This window comes from Egretta garzetta, unplaced genomic scaffold, assembly GCF_000687185.1.
Source record: "Egretta garzetta isolate BGI_Z169 unplaced genomic scaffold, ASM68718v1 scaffold188, whole genome shotgun sequence".
NCBI classification, from domain to species: Eukaryota; Metazoa; Chordata; class Aves; order Pelecaniformes; family Ardeidae; genus Egretta; species Egretta garzetta.
The window spans coordinates 2,935,765-2,961,513 of record NW_009260622.1 but is presented as its reverse complement, the minus strand read 5'-3'; the positions used below and the strand labels follow the sequence as shown (position 1 = coordinate 2,961,513).

Genomic DNA, 25,749 nt, shown 5'->3' with positions numbered 1-25,749 from the left:
ATATGACTTTCATTCTGCACTACTCTGATGCCAGATAGTTTTGGCTGAAATTGTAAGGGAAGGGACACGTGTTTGAGTCATCCAGTTGGCTCTCTCTAGTTGATAGTTAGCAAGTTACTGAGAAAAGATGAAGTTTGTATTTAGTTTTAGTTAACATGCAATGAGACCAAGTAAAATATTCCAAGTAGAATACACACGTAATAAATAAATATACAAAAACTTATACCAGAAGGGGATGGAGTTCATTTTCTTAAACCACATTAGGTGGCTAAACCAACAGAAATAATAGGCTGATGGACTGAAGCTTAAGGCAGACGAGGCAGGAGTCTTCATTTTGTCACTCCTAACTCTTGATCTAACTCTGTGGCAGCTGCTGCTGCTGCACAGCACAAGGGTGGACTCTGCTCGCATCTATTTTCATGTGCGTGGTTTGGACCTTACGAATTTGCTACATAACTGCTGAGATAAGCAGTGCCGTTTGGTATTAAGACATATTTCTTTTCGACGAAAACCAGCAAAACCAAAGGAGGTTGGTGATAATTTTTTTCTACAGTAGCTTGCACCTCATAGTTTAAAAGCTAATGAAATTGGTAATAGATACCACAATGCCTCTAAAATAGTAAGTGCCATCAGGAAAAGCACACAAGCGATAGCACTATTTATTCACATGTCACTTTGTAGTTTCATCATTCTCCTAGACTTAACCTATTTACTAAGAGGCGATATGAGTCATTCAGCAAAGTGTTTCAAAAACAGAGAGAGAAAAGAGAATGGATGGGAGAAAGCTATTTTTTACAGGAAATAATTGGGGGTAGGAACCAAAGAACAGTTACAGCATGTTCAGGATTAGCTGAAAGTAACAAGAATAGGCAATGCTGCTGCTTTTATTTCTGTCACAAAGGAACTACTAGAACAAATATTTAATTGAGGAGAAACAAACCATTTAACAAATATTTAATTAAAGGGAAACAAACCATATTAACCCTTCCCTTTGGGCAGTTTTGCAGGGGATGAACAGTCAATAATGTAATCTATTTTCCTCCCTTGAGCGCTAGTGCTTATGTCTATTAATCCACAAAACTATTTACTAGCTCTAATTCTCTGGCATCTTATCTTCTGCTGTGTCTTAACTTTGCAAGCATCCCTGCTGAAGGGCTTGTGGATTCTTGCAGAACCCAGGCCTCTCCAGCAAACCATGTTTCCTTCCGAACATGTCTGAACTGAATTTTGAACCTGGTTCTCAAGAGAAAACAGCCAGCAGAAAATCACTGTCCCAAGGTAACGGGGAAGATGCACAAGTCGGCTACGAACAACTTTGCCAGACAAACCAAGCTCTCCTCTGGAACAGGCATGCAAATAACCTTCTGCTTACAATTACGCTGCTTTCACAAACAACTTCGGAACAGCGAGTGCGAAGAGGCATATGTTTCTTATGTGCCTTATTTTAAAGAGGATTATGGGCAGTAGGCACACAGATTGTAGTGAAAAACACTGAGCAGGGGAACACATGAAATCACTTTTGTGTACAGATTATTTTTCTATCATGACTCCACGTCCTTCAGCAAATGAATATTTGAGACCAGATTCTTCCCCCCTTTGCATTAGGCACTGAGTGGTGAGCGCTGTTTTAGGAGCCCTGGTATCAGGACCTGCCTCTGCAGGCAACAGAAAGGACAGGCACCACTAGAGAGGTCTGTGGGTCTTGGCAATGGGAGTCCAGGACAGCCGAGTGCCTAACTTTGGGGCTACAATTACAAGTCTGAAGTTAGCTGGAAAGAATCCAGACCATTAAATATTTAAGTAGTTATTGACAGAGTGTTACAATTCACATATAACAATGTCAAGGAGGTGCCACATACAAAATACTGTGTGTCTGCCCACATCCATCTGTTTGCTTTTATTTTGCACTTTGCCTGTAAGTAAGTCCTTTGAGGCAGGAAATGCTTTTTTTCCTTTGGAGTCAACACAGCATCTGCCACAATGGACTTGTCATCCAGGCAGAGGTTTCTAACATAAAATAATGTAATAATAAAAATACTACATAATACTATGGAGCATATGTATAAATCAGAGACCATTATGAACCAAGGGGGAGAGATAATTATAAGAAACACCTATAACTACAAAAGGAGTGCAAAAGACTATGGGGAGCAGATACTGTAACTGACTTTGCATCTCACCTCAAGAAGGCCAGCAAGCTCTGACAGTAAATAGCTTGAGAGAATAAGAAAAACGTATATGCATCATCCAAAGACTTTAAACTTTCAATTTGACTCAATGGCACAAACGATAAAACTTTTGTTCTCAGTATGAAAAGGGGGGATATAAATTACCAGAAATAGAACTGAGCTCCTCGATGTCCAATAGCTGTTGAGGTGACTATCTTTAGCTGAAGTGCAGCCGGTGCTATTGAGGTTGGGCAATTCCCAACCTCACCACAATAGCAATAACCTACATTTGTTCAGAAATTAGCCCTCAATTATTTGCAGACCTCCCATCCCAATTCCAGATCAAGATGTAGGAACAACCACCCAAAGAGACTGCCCCAGGGAATCCTTCCCAGGATTTAATGATGAGCCATCCCAAATTTTCCAGCTGTGAGGTCTGAGGGCTGTGTGTATCCCCATGCAACCCAGGCAGGAGGCGAAACACTATGCTCACTGCAGCGTCTCAGGGGCATGCTGCAAGACACGGCAAGTACCTAGCAAGACCATCCTAATTGCTCCCAAGTTCTCATCAGCTGTATGACACCATTCTCCTTTATACGGGAGTTTGCACAGCTAGCTCACGAGCTCTGAGTTTTAGCTCATATTGAACCTATTAGTTTGTATTTAACCATCCATTGCTACACTTCCTGGGTGAATTCCAACCAAACAACGAAGGCTTTGGAACCACATCTTGATAAAACACCCTCTTGCCTAAAATAAAGATAAAACTTGCTTACGTTTGATATGATCTCATCTGACTACACAACACATTCAGAAGCAATTGGCAGGTCATCCCCTCAACTAGGAACGTGGATTGAATGGGAATACTGTTTGTCCTGCAGTTGGGGAACTAGCCACAGACAGCTGGAAGACACAGTAGTAGCAAAGTTGAAGGCCAAGATCACCATGACTCTTTCTGAGCAGTCTTGGAAGGAGAGTCACTGCCAACACGAATGAAATGCCCCAGCTAAAACACACAGCATAATGAAACCATATAAAGCCAGTGGATATCTTCTGCAAAGCCAGATTTTTATAGGTATTTTGGTAGCTAACTCTCAACTAATCACAACAAATACACAAAGAGACAAGCATGCATCTCCTCTTATAATCTGGCCTAAACTGTACCCAGTGTTTCCCTGACAGATGAGATGGAACAAGCGTTGGGGAACACCAATAGAGGATGGCCTACAATAGGAACCAGGGGTTGTCCTTTGGGTTGCCAAGTAGAGATGGGAAGGTTTCTGTACTAGTAAGAGCTGACTCACTGGCGGGGAGGTAGTGCTGACTACTTGCACACTTCTTGCAGCAGCAGCATGAAGAAGGCTCACAGCGTGTCTATGCAGCACCATGATGTAAATTCACCTTCGCCACCACCATGGAGCGACACTTCACAGCACTGCCATAATCTCTTCTCTAGGACATGGGAACAGCTCTGATGGCTGACTACCAGCAGGGGCTGTGCTTGCCCAGGCTCAATGTAGACAGTGGAGCAGCCATGGTGGGGAGAAACCCAACTGAAGTAACAGGACATCTGTCCATCCTAACCCGTGCTCCCCCATAATTTGTGAGGCTTGGAGAGTTGGCCGTGGGCTGTAGCATGCACTGTAGAGTCTGTCCCAGCCAGCTCCGGCTTCCATGGTGTTCCTCAGCACTGCAGGACTACCTGGCAGTGAGTGCGGGTGTAATACTTCAACCCACACAGGAATTGCCTGCTGGGCACAGCATCGCTGAGCCCAGCAGCAGCAAAACAGGCAGGTGCCTGGTAAAGGAGAGGGAATATTCTAGGTACTACAAAAATGCCACATCAAGAGACCTAAAAATGAAAGTCATTTACTGGTGGGAAAAGATAAACTACCCAAGAAGCTGCGTCTTCTCCCTTTTCAGCCAAGAAGTTAAAATGCGCTCAAGTTTAAGTGGGTGGTTAAGCCATGGTGACTTCAGGGCAGGCTCATGCTACAGTGCTGGGAGCTAGGAGAGGGCAGAAGGAGCACTGCAGAACTGAAAACTCCCCCATTTTGTGCTGACAGTGACCAGTGACCTTGGGAGAGCCCCATCAAGCAGAGTCGGGTTATGTTTCATGGCCAAGCCAGCAGCCAACATCCCTGCGGGGCCATTGGCATGGAGGGTGGGGAGGGAGCGCACTCTGCCCCAGCTGTGCCACAGGTCACAGAACAGGGCTTTCCTCTCAGGGGGTCCCCTCAACATGACTGTAATCAACACTAAAAATAATAGTGTGGTTTACATTTGGGCTGCAAGTCATCACTGTTACAGTGACAGCCAGAAGAATCTCCAGAGACGGTTTGGTCACTGCTGACCTGGGCTAAGATCTGAATGATGATCAGGATAGAGAGCCTTTCAGCCGCACAGACAGAGGCAATTTTTATGGTTCAAGAGGGTGACCACCTCCAGTAGGCACTCCCCACCTCCGCATCGCCTGTGCCAAGTGCCCCAGAAACAGCCCGCAGTTGTATTTCTTCACCCACTTGTGTGGGGCGCTCAGCCTGGCCCTGCTGCTGCGTGGGGGCAGCATTGGAAGGGGGGGCAGAGAGCAACATGAGAGTGGCTGGTTTGGGATTTTTTTTTTTTTCTTGATTCAGAAATGTCATCTGCATCCAGCTGTTAGTATTTTGGAAATCTGCTGGGTTTTGTTTTCCTCGTGTGATTCAGCATGGCTGATGCTCCAGCTGCAAAAGCCTCAGCAGTCAGTGAGCTTGCTTAAAGCAACTGGACATGAAAGCCCATGTCCCGGCCAGCACTTCCTCTGCTGGGAGCACCCTGGGACTCCTCTTGGGAGCCTCCTCATCCCTCTGATGGGAACGGTGCTTAACTCCATCGCAACCACACCAGATGAGAGTGTGGTGATCAGAACTGCACAAATAGGTATCTACATCAAATGATGTGGCAAAGAAAATATTTCAGTTGCAGCCAACAGCATCTTGGCCCCAACTTCTGCTCCTTCAGAAAGCATGGCAATGCTTAAACCTTGAACTGCAGCATAATAAATATACTGTAAATTGATAAACTTCCAAAACACTATGGCATTGCTATCCACTTTCTGGTTTCCTGCTTTTTTGTAGCGCTTGTTTTTTAAAATCCCATATTGTCATGAGTATAATCTATGTTATCTATAAAAAGACTGTGATTCAGCAACAGGGCAGGTTATACACGAATGAGGGTAATGACTTTACCCCTGTGCCTTTTCCTTTCAGTATGCTTCTCCCATGCCCATTTCAGTTGCCTGCTCTCTCTCGAGGCCACAGGAATACTCTCTTCTTTCCTCCTATCCCAGAGCAGAAACCCCTGCTAGAGGTGTAGAATGGCTGGATCCAGAGTGCCTTGAGAGGGCAGGAGAGACTGCAGCATGTTACGAGGAAGTGGGGGCTTGCTGAGACTTATTTCCAAGGAACAGACTTTCAATGGGTCACAGGTTATACATGTGAAAACATTAAGTAAAGTTAAGGGACAGGGCTTTATTACTTAAATAATTCTTCCATTTGACAGCTGAATCCCAAGTCCCCCATTTTTATCCACACAACTCTAATTCCATGCTGTTACTCAGTGACATGGACAAAATCATCCATTACTGAATAGTCAGGTAAATACAAACCACCACTAAATGTAGCCTGACCATGTAACTGGCCTTTACATGTCTTTCCCCTCCTGAGCAGTGACAGAAACAACGTCGGGTGATTAATAACCCCTAATGATTATATTTTCCAAGTAAGCTATAGAAGGAAGTATAAGTGATACAGAAGCGTATTTGCCGCAGCAGTGGCGTGCTGGGGGTGCTTCCCAGGCAGGAGCAGGATGGTCCCGTGGGGCAGCAATGCGGTGCAGGGCCATGCTCCTGCAACCCAGCCTCAGCGTGCCCAAAGCCCTGGGGGGAAAGGGATAGATAAAATCCTCTTTAGAGAATTCCTAACTCCTGCAGATGATAAGCATACTGTAGCTGAAGTTAAACAAAGAAGAAATGAAAATATATAGTGTAGGCTGCTTGTAAGGTCACTAAGCCAGTGGAGAAGGGATTACTTTAATTTCCCTTTTACCTGGAAAGAAAAATAAACTGAAAAAAACAAAATAAACCCACCACCTCTTTAAAGGGTTGGAAAAAACCTGTCTGAGAAGGGAGATAGTTGAGAACGCCTCGCTGGATGCGTGCTGTTTTCCATCCCCCATAAGCAGGCCTTAGTGTGTTTTACCACGGCTGGCCTGGATGCAGGCATTTCACAGCACAGGAGAGGCGGGGCGAGAAGCAAGAGGACGTGAAGTTTGCTGTGCTGTCCAGAAGATGAAAACACTAGTGCTGTTTATAGAGGGAAACCCAATTCGTCAGCCCAAATGAATTCCTGTGCTAATCCATGTAGGCTTCATGTTTTCCACCAGCCCCAGCCACTGTAAAGACTATCTTTAGGAGGCACAGTGTGTTTGGAAAGGAGCAGCTGGAAAGAGGGGACGTTTATGCCAGCTTGGAAGGCTTTCTGGTATGGAAAAAGAGGAATGCTCTCTTGGGTCTCCCCACAAAATTAAAGCATCTTCATCCAGAGCAAAACGATGCCAAGCACAACAAACAAAAGCGGCTTTCCCCAACTCTCCTGGGCAGCCTCACTCCAGGGTTCACAATGGTTTCCATAGAACTTGTTTTGCTATCATAACAAATTCGATCTATCCAGGCGTGATGGTGCGCACTGTTTTCTAAAGACAAGAAAATTAATTTCCTTGCTTATTTGTCTGCCAAAGCATTTTTGTCTAGGTGCCACAGACAGGGACTCCCCAGATAACTAGTGCATCTGCCCTCCGGCTGAACGCAGCGTACATCTTGAAAAGAAAAATCCTCGAGAGGTTTTGGTCCATGTGGCGCGTTGTGAGTTACCTTTGCTGCAGAGGCTGGGGGAGAGGCTGCCCTTGGCAAATCACTCTCATTCCTCAGCCTCTGATCCTCCCAGGCTGAGCTAGCCTCAGCGCAGCGTGCCTGTATGCGGCAACACGAGCTTCCTGTAATAAACCAGCCATCAACTGTGCACATCTCTCATCGCATACACGGGAGGAAATGAATGTCTTGTTATATTGACCACAATCTGTTGAAATGCTAGTAAATATTACAGTCTAACTGTGACTAAAGGCTAGATTATTTGCACGGCCGGGGTACGATCCCCAAGAGTGAGAGCTGCACTGGAATGTCACACGCAGGAGAGGTTTCTTCCAGCCTTTCCGCGCTGGAACACTCGTGCTCAGCAGTGGTTTTTGAAAAGCAGAGATGTTTTTCTGCATGACAGAAAAAGTTGGAGGAGTACTTAATGCTACATCTAAACCAAGACCATTATCAGAACAGCCTGAATTTTTGGAAAGTCTTAATCTTGATCTAGAACTTGCACTAATTTTGAAGATGGGAAGAACTATGAAATGTTATCAAGTATAAAGCAGCGGTCCACAGACACTAATTTCTAAAACAGACATCATAATAGTTTTGGGTGCTTTTTCTTTTAAAATGTATACTGAAGAAAAATTTGCATTAAAACCAACGGCATTTTTTCAAAAAGGAAACACATCTGAAAACATAGTAAAAGTTATTTGTAGACGTGAAGCTACAGGATGACCTCAGGAGAAAAGCCCTCATGTAACCCAGCCTACCTAGCTGAAAACCTTACCCTAGGGTTTGCCTGCTGAAAATCAGTATCTTGGGATGCTTTCCAAGGAAGAAGACAGCACCCCACTCAAAGCAAATGAACATGTGTGAAGAAGAAACCAGACAAGAAAAAATTAAATATAATTTTAAGGAAAAAAACCCCCACAAAACACAATGTAATTAAAAAATACAGCTGCTAAAAGTCCTCCCCCCATTTGCCTCAGTTCTGGTTTAAATCAAGCAAGTTTGCTCACTGGACCTGCCCAATGCCTAGAGTGGCCAGTGTTTGCAGATTATTTCCAGCCTTTACAAACATCAATTTGTACAAAATTATAATTATTTCATATCCAGTGACTTGAACTGGAGGACTTCCCCAAGTCCTAAGGACAGCTTCCTAGGTTGGTGCCCATTTACCTACAGAAATGCTGGGCCTTATTTTTCAGTGGCTTTGGCAGATCCGTGAAACGTGATTAAAGCCCAGGTAGGGCAGTGCCCTGTGTGCCCCCGGCACTGCCCCTTCCCCTGGAATGCAGCAGCCGGGGGCCCTGCCTGTGGGCAAGCGGGCTGCACTGCAGCTACATAGAGCACTTGAGGGCAGGTGCCTTTCACAGTCAGGACCTTCACAGACACTTTTGGAGAACAGCCCTGCAGCCTCCTGGTGACAACTGGAAGCCCAAAAGTGGCTGATGAAGACCCAGCATGAGCACCAGGAGGTATTTGACCATAAAGGGAATGCAATGTCTGGTACATCATCCAGCCTCCTCTGGCCTTGTGGCTATGGAGTCTCCTGGAACCGAGCTCTTACAAAATAACCAACTGTGTTGCTCATAATGACAGATATTTAACCCAGGGAGGTTTAACTGTCACACTACTTTCACCATGGACTCCCATACTTCTTAAGTGGCTCCCCCTTCATTTAGTCATTCTCAGTCTTTCCAAAGAAACTTAGAAACCACCTAAATAAACCAGCACCGATTGAGACATTGCAAATGTCATAAGAGTCATGCATGTGTCTCACTATTTGTCCTACATTTGACTCGATTCATTCACGGATGATGAAGTCATTCATCATTAAGAAACCAAACCAAACCACACCACAATTTGGGAATCTTTGACTAGACTCCCCTGGCAGAGATGATCAGAGGGAATGATTGCAAACTCACACTCCTCTAATTTACTGCTGCTTTCGCCCTGGCCCAAATTATTCTTTGCACCTTAAAAGCAAAGGTTCAGAGTCCTTGCACAAAGGCAGAGCAAGTCAATATGTAAGCACTGAAAAGGGACTAAACTATGCTGTCACTTTGCTGTGATGTCATCCGACTATTTCTGCAAGGCCTCAAGGTTTTCTGGTCATGCAGTGCACGCTGCTTTGGTGCACAAACAGGTCCAGCACACGACCGCCACACCGCCAGCACCCTCCCACCGCCCACAAGTCGAAGCGTGCCCAAATGCACACAGCTGGGTGGAAGCAAGGGACAGTCTGCTTTGACCTTTACTTCCACACCTAACAATTACCCATGCAGAAAAAGTCTCCCTCAGATGCAAACCTATCACTCACTTCAACATCCAGGGGCAGAAGTCAATAATACTTTTCTCACTGAATCTAGTTCAACTACAATTTCACTCTAAAGAAATCATGTTTATTCAGCTGAGGGCAGAGTTTAGCCTATGTTTTGGAGTGCAAAGTTTCCAAATTAAAAACCCACAAAAGGACATGGCTTGATTAAAATGGGAACTGTGTGGATTAGGAGAACCTGCAGGAAGATGGAGAGTATTAGACCAGTTTCTCACTGAGTGAATTAGTGTTGCTCTGCTGAGTCACATAGGCATCACTGCTGAAGCCCTTTGATCCTCAGTGGTTATACTCTAGACAACAGTAGCTGAAGATTTAACTCTTTTATACCTAACACTGGTTAAATCCAACTCAAGACCAAGTTTTCAAAGTCACTGTTATCAGACCATTAGTCATGTGAATACAGAGATATCAGACTTTTAATGGCCAAACAGACTGCAGTATTTCTAGTAGATGCACACCTAAACTGGAGAGCATGAATGTTTGCAAAATTGGGAGTACTTGGATCTAAGGGGTTTGTGCAGACCCCTTTTAGAGAGTTGTTCCAGCTGTGAAATTCACAGCTGGGTGCATGCCCAGATTTTTGTGCTTGCAAAATTGAAGCATGGGGACTTGGAGTGATGATTCAGACACAACTGCATTGTTTATACATTTTAGGTTCGCTTTTACCTTCCTCTGGTTTCTCGCGGGCAAACCCAGAAAAAGTTATACTACAGAATGAGAAAGAGTTTGAAAGCCAGCAGCTGGGTGAAAATTCAAATTAGGAGCTAATATGCTGGGAAGGGAGTTTTATGGTCTTCAACTATTTGCTCTTCTTCCTCTATCTCTGACTCTCCTGCTGGCACGACTACAGATGTGCTGCTTGTTTTTCAAATCAGAGAAGGAGGAATGACCTATTAGGTCATCTAGTACCTCTCGTAGCCAGTGCAGGATTGTCGTCCGCCTTCTACATTTGTCCAGTCTGCTTTTAAAATCCCTCTAAAAACATACTGCATCCAAATGAGAGCACAGAAGTCTCTTGGAACTGGTGAGTAAGCAGCACTACAAAATGACCGGGGAGTATAAGGCCATACCAGCCTCTGCTAGGCAGAAAAGCAGCTCTCACTGCTTAAGAGTTCTCATAAGAAAACTAACTTTGATGGGAAATTCAGATGATTCATTGTAATTTTTTTTTATTTAAAAATGCCCAGGGCTTTATAAATAATAATAATTCTACTTCCATAAGAAACAAAGTGTGAAAAGCAGGTGAAAGAAAAATGGATTTTAAATTAATCACCTTCGTTCTTCATTCTTGTGAGAGAAAAGGTCTATAGAGACAAAAAGTCCCCCGTCAACTACTCATGCTGCCTGGCAGGGTGTGACCTGAGCAGAGAAGTTCCGCTTGTGTGAATAATGCTGAGAATCCAGCCATTTGTCTACAGTAGACGACTATAACTGGCTTTCAGTTTGCACCATAAACAGACTGTATATCTTTAAGATGGTTATTCTTGCCAGACATTTTCTTTCACAATAGTTAAAGAAATGTGCAGATGTTGTGCAAACTTTTCAAAGCAGCAGGGCTCTTTGCAGCTGCTTGCAAGATTTCAGAAGTGTAGCTCAAAAATGGCTCAAGCTGCCTTTTCACTAGCCATTGCAGGAAGAGCTGAATCGTCCCATATATTATATCGCTCTTTAAGAGGAGAAAAGACCCTTACCCTTTTCCCACCTTTGCACATTCTTAATATTAACACAATTTGTAACAAATGAAACTGTGAAGAGCAGCAATGCCAAACCCAGGCATTCAGGGTTCATGAGTCAGGTCTCTAATAATCATGAGATTGGTTTTAAAATCATGCAATCAACCCCCCGCCCCCAAAGTTGCGTCATTTTTGTCTGCCTGGATTTTGAAAGACCAAAACACCAAGGTTCATATTTTTAATGTTTTGGTTTTTCTTGGGTCAGACTTGAAAAGGCCACTAAGAAAAATATAACTCATATTTTGCTACAGTCACCTGCACAGAGACTTTTAAATCACTATAAATATTCCAAGACTCACAATGAAATTGCAAAGAATTAGCAAAAGCTTTGAGCTGCTATGTGGATGTAAGCCAGTTCACTGGCTTTATTTACTCAATTACATTGTGCTAATTTTAAAGGGGAGATACCAGGATAAACTGTGAGGACAAATACATACCTAGCTGCAGGTTCCTTATGGAGTTGTTGGGAAAGGTACAACTCCCCTCAGCAAAACATCTTTCTAATAAATTAATCCAGCCCATTGCATCATCTTTGCTGGAAGTTACTAACACTAGGATTCATTTTGAAGTGGTCAGCATACGAAGCAAGTAGGCTGAGCTCGTGCAATTATTGCCTGTGTGAAAATCCCTTATATTACACAGGCTGCAGCTACCCCTACAAGTTCAGCCAGCTTAGCAGCACTGGCATCGCTGGTGAAACCCTTCTTCCAATGCAGACGTAGGCAGACCGGTACAAAAGCCTTTCAGTGAAACAGCTGGTGGTGGTTCCCTGACTTGGCATAAGCTGTGCTGATTCCAGTGTTTTTACACCAACAGAGCTGTGTCTATACAAGGGCTTTTACCATAATAGCTGTGTTCGCAAAATAAAAAAAAAAATTCAACCACCTTAACCAGCATAGTTATGTGGTAAGCTGCCTAAGTGTAAAACAAGCCTTGTTAAAGGTTTCCAGAGAGCACTTCTCTGGTTCAATGCAAAATGGTGAATTTAACTCTAGAAGGAGTTAACCCCCTTTCCTGCTTTGCACAGTTCTGTTATAAGCCATTTCCTATCCGCGTGATTCTTGCTTCTCATCACCAAAGCCCCCATTTTTAAAAAATGTTGTCAAGACAGTTATCATTTTGACTGAACTGAAAGAATTTCTGTGTAAAACACCCAGTGTCACCCCGCGCTGGCAGGAAGACCACTGATTCATTTTCCTTACATCCTGTACTTGCTCATACGACAGCTTAGCTCTGTCTCCAGACTTTGTCCTAAGAAATGAGGGTGCTTCTAACAGACACACCTGTTCTCGGTGACAGGTAGCGCATTGCTTGCTGGCAATCGATCGTTCACCTCTAGAAAGCAGGTAGTATTCTTTGATACATACAGTATGAAAGGAGTGAGTCAGCTGGAAAGATAGGAAAAGGAGAGAGTAGGTCTGCCAATCCCTCCCTCTAGTGCAACACGCGTTTTAACAATCTACCTGCACACCTGGGCAACAGCTTCATGTGCCATTGGTACCCACACACCAGTGTGAGGGATGCAGCTGGGGGGACCTGGTAGCCTGGGATTCCCTAGGCAAGTCACAGTTTTACCAGTGACTTTTTGCATCACCTGGGGCAAGTCACTTAAAAGCTCTGTGCCCCACTTCACCCATCTGCAAGAGCTGCGGAAAAAGCTTGTCTGCGTCTTTCTGCAGTGGAATTATTTTAATTCATCACCATTTCTCTGCACTGGATGAATGTCACTGGACTGAAAACTGTTATTGTTGTTATCCCTTTAAATTGAAAGTGGATTGAAGGAATAAAAGTAAATGTATGGTCTATTTTGGCAGATGTCTTCCAACAGATGGGTGTCTATGGTCTTCTTTATAAGAGCTGTCTGCTGTCTGTGATTCAGACCGTCTAAGGAATGCCATGAGCGTGGAGCAAATGGACAGCAAGTCTGGGAAAGGACTTTATTGTGGTTTAGAAGCTTTCAATTCCCAACTGCATGAACAAGTTCTTTTTTTCAAGTAACTATTTGCCAGTATTTCAAAACTATCATTGAAAATTGCTTGATGCCTTCTGAAAACGCAGTGCTTTCTGCTGATAACAGTCTACTGGTTTAGCCTTCAAACAGTGGCATGCCTTCCACCAGCAAATCGCTAGAATTGGGGGTTATTGTCTTGGTGCACCAGTTCATGGTGGGACTCTGCTCATGGAGGCATCAAGAGAGCATTTACCCATCCTGCAGTGTCAGTTCTTGCCGGCAGTGCCCGTGGTCTCCTAATGGAGTCTGCATGTTCTTTTGAACAGGAAACGCTTTGTAACACAACTTGCCTGCGGGCACTTACTGCACCAATTAAAGATTCCTGAGCTCAAGAACAAAGAGGTGCCAGTGGAACTATGGTTTTAATCACTTGATTTATTTTCTTCCTTCCGCCACTGCTGATTTTGGATGTATGGGTTCTTCTTTTTCTCGCTTTGTTTTGTTTTGCATGTTTTTAGGCAGCAGGACAGCTGCTCAGAAAGACTGCTGGGGAAAGAGCAGTCTTGAAAAGGGGCTGGATTTGTCTTAATTTTTGAATAGTGAATTGTTTTGTAGAGGTGAAGAAGAACATCAGATGCCAGCCTGCCATAACAATACAAATACTTAGTTCTTATTCAGGTATGCAGCTTTTTTTTCTGAGAATCCGTGTGAGTTTTAGTAACAGGAATGAATTAAATGCCTAACTGTGCTAGAGGGAAGGATAACAAGATACTTTGTAATCGTAAACTGAGGTACAGGGAAGTTAAATCCTTTGCGGAAAGGCCAAGCTTAGATGCAACCCAGGAGACCTTCCTCCTGATATGTACTGATCTTTCTACTTCCTACCAACAGACTACAGGTTTTTGGGAGCAGAATCATCTTTTTGTTCTCTTTTCATATTGCCTCTAGAAAAGCAAAACTGTGGCATATTCCAGTACCTGAAGGGAGCCTACAAGACAGCTGGAGAGGGACTTTTTACAAGGGCATGTAGTGATAGAACAAGGGGTGATGGCTTTAAACTGAAGGAGGGTAGATTTAGGTTAGATGTAAGGAAGAAATTCTTCACTCTGGTGGCAAGGCACTGGAACAGGTTGCCCCATGAAGTTGTGGGTGCCCCATCCCATTCAAGGCCAGGTTGGATGGGGCTTTGAGCAACCTGGCCTAGTGGAAGGTGTCCCTGCCCATGGCAGGGCGGGTGGAACTGGATGATCTTTAAGGTCCCTTCCAACCCAAACCATTCAATGATTCTGTGATATGACTGGGGGACTTAGATCCTAACAAGACACAAACCCACAATAGCAGTGATCCAAAAATAAAGCATGTAGTGTACCCATGGAGTGCTGTAAGGTCCCAACAGAGAACACAAAATCTGGGATAAAGTGAGTCAGAGCTTCAAGAATGAGTCTGATGAATACATATATTTGCTAGAGTGTTTGAGCAAAATGTTTTGGAGAACATATATCCTTCACTCTTAGTCAACCTCTGCCTGAGCAGAAATGACCACACCTTCTATGAAAAGTAGCTCTAATTAAAAACAGAGCATGGCTTTTTTTTGATGCAAATTGTAGCTCTAACTCAACCACAGCCCATTTGCAACATTCAAATTCACTCCTGCCTAAAATGCCAGGAAACAGGAACATTTCCCCCTCTGCCCTGTATTGCTATTTTCCTCTATGCATGGACGCAGGATGAAAACAACTACAAACCAAACTAAAACATTCTCCTCTGTGCTTTCTGGGGATGAAATCAATAGAGTGTTAAGAGAGAAAAGCAGCTTCTCTACAGCCAGGCAGGCGGCTGGACCCCTAGCCCCTGCTAGCACAGCTCCGCTGCTCTAATGCATGGAGGGCTTGAAATTGCCTTCACTGTGCAGCTGAGGTTCCCCCGGCACAGGGAATTCCCCAGCTGGCAGCAAGCTGACAGAGCTGGCTTCGTGCCACTCCCTCCTCCATCCGCCATGCAGGGGCTGGAGAGGGTAAGCAGGATGCTCACAATGTGCTAGCACCCAAGCCAAAGCCCTAACGCTGGCTGTGAGGGGGGGCCCTGTGTCCTGCCTTCCCTCCTGGCTGTACTGACCCTCTCCTTCCATCCACACATGTACACCGGTCTCCCCAAGGAGCACATGGGACCAGTGAGGATGCAGAGCGGGCTGCTGCACACTGCGGGGAGGGTGGCAAGAGACCAAAGCGGGCAGGAAAGAGCTCACTCCCTGACTGCCGCTTACTCAGGGCTGACACAGTAGCTTCTTGGGTCCCCAGGAGACCTGGGGTTTCCTGGAGGTACACCCTGCTCAGGCTTGCGTCTAACAGCTACCAGCCTAATGAAAAAAAAAGCTGGTCAGAAAACAAAAGTTCTTCCTGAACGTGGAGGAGAGAAAGTATTTGAATTTCATTTCATGCCACTGTGGGGACAGACTGCAGATTTTCTTGTTGAGTGAAAGAACACAAAAAGAAAATGTAGGGACCTAACACACTCCAAATGGTCTTGGACGAGACCCATGGTTAGGGCCATGGTTACTGTGGTGGAGAGCAAAACTGCACAAATTAACACACTACTCGTAGAGAAGGCGATCGAAAGTGCTGGGTGATTTGCAAGCACCTCATTGCACACCCTGCAGATCCATTTTATAAAGAAATATCTGCTGTGTCTGAAATTTTCTGTGAAATACATCAGTTCACTATAAAACATCTCTGCTGATCGGTAGTGTGATAAACCACTACACAAGCATCTGCCTTGCTTTCCTCTTCCCCATTAAAGATTACTGGTGCACCAAAAATAATTTAGAGCTGCTGTAGCAAGAAGACAGTTCTGGGTGTCAGATGTGGTTAGATAGTTACTATTTGAATAATGACATTCATTTTTCTTTGTAAAGTAAAAAGCACACAACATGACAGCTGAACCGAAAAGAAGAACAAAATCTAAGGGAGGCAAGCTGATAACATTCAAGACAACAGCTACATGTCCATTATTTGTATATGGAAAGAGCCTAACACCATACTTGACACTCAATATCTACGAGGTACTTCTAGATCGTGTCACATCTGAGGGCTTTAGAGTCTGTGATGCATTTATCCTCCTATTGCTCTTGTCACACGATCCTCGTATCTCTGTGTCACAGATGGGGAACTGTGGCACATGGCAGCTCAGTGGCTTCCCCAGGGCTATGCAGGAAAACTCTGGCTCTGCAGCATGGGCCTGGGCAGTCCAGGGCATGACCAGTGCCCCAAGCCCTGGGTCACCCTCTTTCTTGATCCTGCACCCAAAAAGGGATTTTAGAAGGTGCTGCAAATAACTGATTTTTTAACTAGGTTTGTGGTTTAAATAGCTAATCTGATTGCTCTGAAGGTCCTGGAAGAACTAAGTTCTATGTGTCAACATATTTCTGTGGTTGTTTGTGTAACTTTTACCATTGTTGGTGGTTTTGGTTATGAACAATATTAAGATGAGGCCTTGGCTGAAACGTGCCAAGCACTCTCTCATCCTATGGCTTTCACTTGCATTTGAAGCTAATCACTGCTTGCCAGCATTAGCCTAGACACCAGATGGGTCCTGAAGGATCTCCTGACCATGGCTTATCTTCACTCCCAAAGTATTTCCAACAGTAATGAATCTCTGAGACAGAGGATGTAACAAAGGTTTCTCTGACAATTTTTCATGAATAGTCCCTTCCCCTGGGGATACATCTTTATCCTATTTGAATCAAAAAGTTACAGATCTTTGGGGGTTTTTTGACAGAGAAATATGGAGGTATGTGGAGGAATATATATATGAAGTTATACATACATGTGGCAATTTCTGATCTGTATCAGTCTCCCTAATGGCTGCATTTCCAAATCCAACCTGTATGACTTGATAGCTAGAGCCTTTCTTCCAGTAACCACGTGCTTCATAATTCTGTCTCGGAGGGGAAAGATGAGAAGTTGCAAGGGGGCTGCATAGGCTGGGCCAGGCACCTCTTGCTCTGAGGTAGCACCAGTAAGAGAAGAATAGGGTCTCCTTCCAAGAAAGCACATGGCAGGTCTCTACATCTGCAGTATGGTCAGAAATCAGCTGCAGACATGCTAAGGTTACCATTAAGGTGGCCCATATGGATGGTACCAGTTGTGCAGCTACTGCACAAAGAGATCCTCTCACATGGCAAAACCCACCTGAGAAGATAGGTAAATACTTGCCATCACCTTAAGGTCCATGCTGTTTTGGCTACACTGCTGGTGCTAATCAATCTCCAGAGCTTGCAGCTTTGTGAGCTATGGTCACACAGTTGACTGTAATCCTCCTGTGGAGGTGGAACCAGCTCTTATCTTTACAAGGCAAGAGGTAAAGAGAGGTTAAGCACGCTAAGTCCCCAATATTATGTGCCCTGTGGAGCAGTGAAGGCTCTGAGCAAAGAACAAACCATGGTCTCGGGAAGAAGGACAAATACTTTTTTTTACAGTAGGGAAGATAAGAAAATAATGAAGGGTCCTGCCAGCAGGAAGCTAGAAGAAGTAAAGAGAAATAGCAATTGTGTTAGCTATAAGATGCTCTTCTCTGGTCACTTCCAGGAAAGCTCAAAGACTGGGACAGCATACCCACTCTGAGAGGCAACCACTTCAGGAATGAGGAACCGACAGAGCGGGCTTGTCTCAGGTCACTCAAGAAGTTCGTGGCAAAGCTCAGAATAGAAGCAAAATCCAGAACACCACAGCTGTACATCAACCACAAAGGCAGAGGACAAGAGTTGATGAGAGGAGGTCACAACCATAGAAAGGGACGAAAGCTGGACTGTCAGCAGAAATATGGAGAAAGAAGAACAAAGAAGAGGGAGGGGGAAGATGGGGGAAGGGAAGAAGGGTCAAGGGAAGCAAGAGACAACGAAACAGTGATTGCCTAAGAGTCTGTGCATCAGTGGCAGTGCAGTGCACTCATGCCAAGCCTGGCTGGGGAACCATCATCTCAGTATCTACCCGTGAAAAACACAGCAAGACCTAACAGCTCACTTTATCTCAGAAGAGCTTTCTGGATAAAAGGGATTTGAGGGTAAAGCCTCCATAATCCTTTGGGTTTGCTTTCTTTTAATACTATAAAGCACAAAAATAAACTTTCTAGTCAGGAAAAATATGGCTTTTGTTATGTTCTGAGTCATTTTTCCCCAGCAGCAAACAAAGTGGCTTTTCAATTCAAGTCCTGAACATTTCAGAATGAAATGCTTTGCAAAGTCCTAAAGTAAATCACAATTCTCCGAGTCACACTTCTAACTAATGTAAACTCACTGAGGTCAGTAAAGAGACTCCATGTGACTGATCTCGCCTGGCGTGACTTGGGTGGCATAGTTGATAAATTAATCCCTAGTTGAAATCAATTCAGGACGATCCAGTCAGCCAAGCAGAAGCCTGGAATTTCATTACTATCTTGCTGCTATTTTGCCTAATGGCTCCTCTTAGCACAGAGGTCGAGTGCATCCCTTGTGAGCTATGCTATAGTCAGATGTTACTGGCCTGATTCAAAACCCAGTGAAATTAATTTTGCAGTTCATTTTGGGAGATCATTTAAGTGGACTTCGTCTCAACTCTGAAGTTTGCTAGCTTTAACTTCAAGATTCTTTCTTTTTTATTTCTTTTACAGAGTTTGCACCAAGTATTTTTAGAAATGTGGAAGAATGTCTCAGCTTTTCATATTAAAAGTACCTTAAAACACAGTGTTCAATTTTACTGTTAGAAATACTATCTTGCTTTGTTATCATGCCCCATTCCCTAAATGGGAAGTGGATTTCACCTAGATATTTTCTTGCAGATCCAGCAAATCTCCTAAATCAAATTCACTGTTAAAACTCAATTCAGTACTCCTCTTCAGACAAGGGGACCAGTAAAAACTCTCCAGATTTTACTGTGATGGCACCAAAGCTCTATCAACCACATTTCAAACACAGACTAATGGAGAAAACCATCCAAACTTTCCTCTGCCCACAAAAGCAGCAACAAAGACTGTACATGATACCACCACAGAGCACTCAGTACCTAAGTTGAAGAAAATAAAACTTTCATGGGCATGATTTTACAACTCTAGGTGAGTAACGGCAGGAAAAATCCCAAACTACTGGGTGCTTCCAAAGCACATAACAATGCACATTCACAAGATCAAACCATGCATGCAGCTGCCTAGACTGAGAGGACAGCAGCAGTGAATATATGTGAAAAACAGGTCTGTACTTCATGCATAAGAACACCCTATATTTGCAGCAATGTATCCAGCAACCTCACTCTGCTCCCACTAAAGTCAATGTCGGTTTTGCTACTGGCCTTTACGATAGCAGAATCCAGCTGCACTATTAACTTTGCATTGATTTCCTCTTGCAAGGAACATACTGTAATAAAAGACCTAATCAACCAGATTGCCAATAGCTGCCTACCTAAGAATAAGCAGGATATGTTTAAAGAAAGCTTTACTCTAACTTATATTCATTCCTAAAGGCTAAATCTGCTGGGCTCACAACAAAGAAACAGCATTGTTTTACTTATCAATGTCCTACTGTTCATCTAGAACATCTGCAATAGTTTTGCCTGCAGCACTACCCCATTCATTACAGGCCTTGATAGGCTGTTCAATGGGCTTTTTTTTTTTTTTTGGTACAAAATGTACAAAAGCATTTTACAAAGTGGACTTTGCCCTGATATGAATAATAAAAAAATAATTTAAAAGTGCATTTTGTTTCAGATTCTCCATTTTCCAAACTAACCTTTGGCACATGGAAACAAAATGGCAACAACTTGAAACCTGACAGCTCACTCCATGGCACGAAGCAAGACAGAGGGTTTCTGCGGAACACTGTGTTTTTTGCTCGGTTGCCAAAGTGCATTGCCATCTACCAAAAATGCAGTTCATGAAAGACCAAAATGCAGCATGATAAAACAGCAAATATTCACATCCATCAAAAGGAGGCCACGTTGGTTTTGTGCAGAGGAACAGGTGGGATTTATGAGTCCTAATCTTCCTCCCTCCCTCCAACAAACCAACCCATACAAGAGAAGAACCGTGCTTACCGTCATCCAGATATGCTTGGTCCAGATTCTGTTCCTGTTTTATAGTGACTCCAGCTGGTAACACTTCTTTCTGGTCGCTAACCGGTGGTCCATTTTTTGCTGCTCGCTGGCCTGAGGCTGTCTGCTGCTGAATCACGGTAGGATATGAACTTGGACTTAACCTTTGTGCTTGACTGACCTGGGGCTGGCTGGATCTTGCAACATTGGACGTAAAATTTTCACAGCACATGATGTGCTGAAATTCTTGGTGACTTCCACACCTCAGCTGTTGGTTGGTTGGAGAATAGTGAATCACTGGAGAAGACTGTTGGTTGCCTGGAGAGTGGTGGAGCACTGCTGAAGTTTGGCCTGGAGAACCAGCGTGCACCAGCACTGACCTATGGGCATCTGAAATAGCAACTGGTGTAGCCATCAAATTGGACTGCTGGTAGCCCAGTTGGCTTGGGCTAAGGCTCTTGCTTCTTTGATATATTACAGCGGCTGGATTCTGCTGATGGTATCGGGAATCAGGAGAAGAAAGGCCTGAGCGCAACTGCTGGCAAGGAGCCATAGTGGCCACAAGACAGGAAGGGGATTCGGTGACCATTGTATGCTGTGAATAGTAAGGCTGTGTTACTGTTCCCAGACCACTGTGTACTGTATTGCAGATTAAGGCTGGATCATAGTCATCAATGGGCTCTGTTTTGATTGATGGTACTAGAATAAAGCATGCAAAGGACATTATTCGTAACAAGCTGATGGGAAACAGAGAGGTTTTCCTTGAAGTAATAAGAGATTTAAGCCATTTACAAGATTTGCATGTGCGAGCTCGTATCTCGCAGGCATTGAGTTTGATAAATCACGTATACGCAATCATGACAGAGTCTCTCTTGAAAGCACTCTATGCTACGATGTTCTTTAAAATCTTTAATGAACTATTTAACCACGAATTTCTAAAAATCAAAAAAAAAATCAATACTTTAGCTCATTCTGGAACATAAGCAAAATAAGAAGCCACAGATAGGTGTTTCTTGGAGTACCTCCATCTCAAATGAAGACTGAATAACTAGAAATCCTATGACACATACAACTCTTTTTCTGTCAAACATTTAACTAGTGACCAAAGGCACAGCTGAACTATTTTAGGGCTTTCTTTTTAGTTCCTTTGCTACACGTAACTTCCTCAGTGCCAAGAGCTGAAGATCTTTCTGACACTGTCACTTGAAAGACCATGATTTTAGTGAGAGTTGTGTGAATCTTGGTGTGGTCCCCTACAGACAAATTAGCACATTTTTTTGTTTTAGCTTTTTTTGTCAAATCTTCCCCAAAGCTCAGTACAGAAATACCACACAATGGAAAGCATATAATGGTCATGCAACTGGATTATTTTTTGGAAGTATAAGGTTTCCTTCTCTGAAGTGGTCTATTTTAGGGGTCATATTGAGATAGTATTGTACTTCTCAACAGTATTCCATAACAGAACAATGTAGCAACTATAAGAAACCTTCACACTGGTGGTATCCTATACAGTTCATAAACTCATGGAGAGGATCAGAGATTTGCAGCCTGAAGGAGACTGAAATAAGAATCAGAATGAATATTTGCCCACCCTTAGAAACCAGTCAAATTAAGACATCATTTTGAAGCTTGCAAAAAATCTGGTACTGTTATTTTATGCTTTCTGGTTTCCACAAACACAATACTCTGATTTTCTCACAATATTTTCCTCCCAGCCAAAGCTGAGAGATTCTGGGAATCTCATTAGTAACCCTATTGCATTTATTGTGACATGGCTCAGCAATTCCCAAGAGGAAGAACATCAGAAAAGCATTCACATTTTTCTCAACCAGACTCACTCTGAACAATATATATTGCTCGTCTTCTTCCATACCATGCCCTTGTTACTTTCCCAGATCTGATGTTATCCTACTGTTGTACATGTCAGCTGGGGAAGGGAATGCTCATGGTTTTTTCACAGGGTCACATCATGTCACAGACTGAGTCTGCTCCCACCAAGGCTGTGGGCAAACTTCCATCAAGTGAATGGGACAGCATCAGCCCACTGCCAAGATAACTGTCCCCTTAAAATTTATGGGAAATTCCTGATCATAAATTACATGCATCCTTTAAACCAAACAGCTGTTGAGTGCTTAGCTGCACTCAGCTGAATTAAATTAGTAAAATTCAGATCTTCAAATAATGGCAAGAAAACAACATAGTAGAAAATAAAACCTTGCTCATGAGAACTAGGCAACAATTTGCTCTGTCCTTGAGAATTACCTGGGTGATAGGTAAAATGCTGGGGTTGGCTTCTTTTTCTTTTCCCATTGATGACATAAAAATTCACCTTCACAGCTGTGCGAATGTGCTTATTACGGTACTCTGGTACTTCTACAAAAAGCATGCTCTGAAACAATGAAAGGTGACAATATAGAATTAGTAACTAAGGCTGACCGCAGATTCTTGGGTGCATCTCCCCTGTTATACGTCCAGGCATAAAGGAAGAGAAATCTTCCTGTTCATCCCTACAAAGAAGGGTATGAAAAGAACAAAAGAAAAAGAAGGGCAGATGGTGAAAGACTACTAGGAAGCTGGTTTCTATGTACCGTATTCTCTCTGGTACTTGATGTTGTCCTGAACTTGGAGAAAGAAGTCTCAGCTACAGATAAAACACACAGAATGGTGATAAATGTGGCAGCACTGTTAATCACACTGTGCTTGATAAACAAGTATGTGTTGCAGAATTCCATCTCTTTTTTTAGAATAAACTTGATTATTCTATAGGCTTTTTACTTATACAGAGCCGGATCCCACTTCTGTGGAAATTAACAGTGAGCCTCCCGTTCTCTTCTGCAAGGGCAGGCATTGCCTGTGGCAATGTAAGTGCTAGTTCCTAAATGCACTGAACAACTACAGTAAGGTCCCATTAAGCAAAGTGAACAAAGAGGCTCATTCCCTTGAAAGATCAATGTTCATTTTAAATACTATAGTACAAATCCTGCCCTGCGAAGTACAGAGCACCCAAGACTTCCACACAGGCGAAAGGAAGTCAGAACAGCCAACAGGCTGCAGAGGACTGGGCTGATACAATAGAGTCTTCTGCAAGAACACAAAATCTAGCAGTTATTCAATTTGCTGTGGGTTACTGCTAAATGAATAGTTTCTTTTTGCAACACATTTATTGCTGAAGCATTTGACATTTGTTCATCACAGCAGTAAGATAGCTGCTCTTTCTGCTTTTGAGACGGTCTTTGAAAACTATCCCTTGAATACAACTTGCTGTCTGAGAAGCCCAAGGAGAGGACATCCAATGTTTTGCATACTTACAGGCTGGCTCTTATCTTTGTCCACTGTTGCCTCCATTTCCCAGATCTGCTGCCCATCTGGAAGAATATCACAGTATTAACCTCACAGTAGATTTTTAAATCATGAAGCTTGACTTAAAAAAAGGAGACAAATTAAGGGCGTCAAGTTAGCAAAGCTCTCAAAATGGACTTAATTTCAAGCACCTTCCCAGTCCTAACCAAAAGCAACAGCATTTAATTTAAACACATCATTGAACACTTCTCTCGCCAGGAAAAGGCTTACATACATATTAAAATTAAAAGTTTATGTAGAAATTAGCCAAACTGGGGAATGAAATATTTAGCACAGGTGCAACATCTGCTTTTTACCAGACTTGATTTCAGCCAGCTTGACTGATGGAGGGTACCAGAAGGTCAGATAACTCATTAATGGTCCCATTCGGTCAGCGGCTCAGCAAACTTTCTGCTATTTTAAGCTAAGATCACATGGCTCCCCACCAGTGTGGTAAGTGGTGGAATAGGCAAGGAGGTGGAGGAAGGACTAGCTAAAAATCCAGATCTCACATGGGGTGCACGGAGATGGAAGCAAACAAACTAAGCCACTTCAGGGCTGATTTTTAGAGATGCTGCACATGAAACTGGCAGATGCTCTGAATTCTCACAGGAGCATAGGTTTTATCTAGAAGTAGTTCAACAGAGACAGATTCTTACCGTAACTGGGAAACCAGCTGTATAGGGTGCTTGATTTCTGTTATGCATGCCCTCTTACTATTTATACTCATTTCTTGTATGTGCAATATGAAACCTCAGCGCATGGTATCTAGCGATACATCTCCTCTGATCGAGGAACAATCCCACATCTCTAACAGTGGATCCACACCTCCACACTGCCACCACTGTGGGCTGTGGGGGAACACCACCCGTAGTCTTGCCTAAAGTCACCATAAAGCACCAAATATTCACCGTACTCAGTGTAAAAGCACCTCACTGCATGTGCAACAGCCTCTACCTCTGAACCACTGGAAGTCTTTCTGCTCTTAATTACATCCGCGCAGCTCATCTCCATTCTGGGTTACACAAATCTGTATTTATAGAGGAAAATAAAATTTGATCCCCTTGTATGGAACACCATCAAAGTAACCCTCGTGCTATAAGACTACATCCATAGTGACAGTACACAGATTGTGTGCTTCATCTGGCTACAAATATTTCTTAAATCTACTGTCACCCACACTTCCCAAAAACATCTTTTAGCAATGCTGTCCTTATTACCTTTTTTTTTTTTTTTTTTAGATTTTAATCTCTGTCCCTTTGATTTTTATATTCTGCTGAGCCTTTTAGCCAAGCAATTTGCAGAAGAAAAATACTGATGGGGAAAAAAAACCCAGCCTCATACCTTTCTGCAAGCTTAATTTTAAAATAAATAGGGGACATGTATCTAAATGAACCGACGTGACTTGAAATACTGCAGCCACAAGGCTGGTGTTTGCTTTAGAGAGAGGGAGGCAGCTCCTTGGGCACGTTTCTGGGGGGTTCCCCAGACTGCACACCCAGGTCTGGCAGGACAGGGGTGGAAGTCTCCTAAAAACAGTCCTTCTCACAGGACTTTTTATTTTTCCCAATTCTTGGAATTTCTGAAAGAGCTGCTTTTGTCCTCTGTTATTTAAGTACTTCTGCTTCTGGCAAAAAGGGAAATGAAAGAGTATTTTTAAATGCATTTTACATTTTTGCTGTTGTTTTCCTCTTTGTTCTCTGCTCCGCGCAGACAATGAGCTGACAGATGTGCTCGGCTCTCCGGGCAGCCTCTCCCCGAGAGGGACCCGACCTGCTGCTCCGAGGCCAGGCCAGGCCCGCAGCCCCAGGGAGGGCTCTGCCTGCCCCTGCTCCCGTCCTTTCAAGCCCGGGGGTCCCTCCCAGCGCGCCCACTGCACCAGGCGGGACCTCGCCTCCCCAAACACCCTACCCCCAAGGCACCCCTGCTACGCGATGGCCCCTAAACATGCATGAGGGAGAGAAGGGTTTACCCTAAGTCCATCACCAACAAGGTGCCCCTTCCTCCCTCAGGACAGGCCGGCTCCCCAGTGCGTTTCGGCAGGGAGCCTGGCTTGCGGTGGGGCAGGAGTGGGCACACAGCGCTGGCTGGGCCTCCACAACCCCCTCCCCGATCCTTTCCACTGGGGAAGCGGAGGCAACTGAGAAAGAGCCAGAAGTTTGGCTCCCTCCAAAGTTGGGCTCCGTCCATTGTTCACCCATGAGGAAGAGCCTCACCATGGGAGAGACGGGAGAGAGAACCTGGGCCTCCAAGCACCTCACGCTG

At 43.9% G+C, this 25,749-nt stretch overlaps 1 protein-coding gene across 1 annotated transcript in view; it reads right to left on the bottom strand.

The window, feature by feature from the left end:
- NFATC2 (nuclear factor of activated T cells 2) overlaps nucleotides 1-25,749 on the bottom strand; it is an 83,379-nt gene that overhangs the window by 9,108 nt on the left and 48,522 nt on the right. The window contains exons 6-8 of the mRNA XM_035900884.1: nucleotides 23,455-23,510; nucleotides 22,408-22,534; nucleotides 20,149-20,844 (exon numbers count right to left, since the gene is read on the bottom strand). Coding sequence (XP_035756777.1) covers nucleotides 20,149-20,844; nucleotides 22,408-22,534; nucleotides 23,455-23,510 — 879 coding nt within the window. The remainder of the gene's footprint in view (nucleotides 1-20,148; nucleotides 20,845-22,407; nucleotides 22,535-23,454; nucleotides 23,511-25,749) is intronic.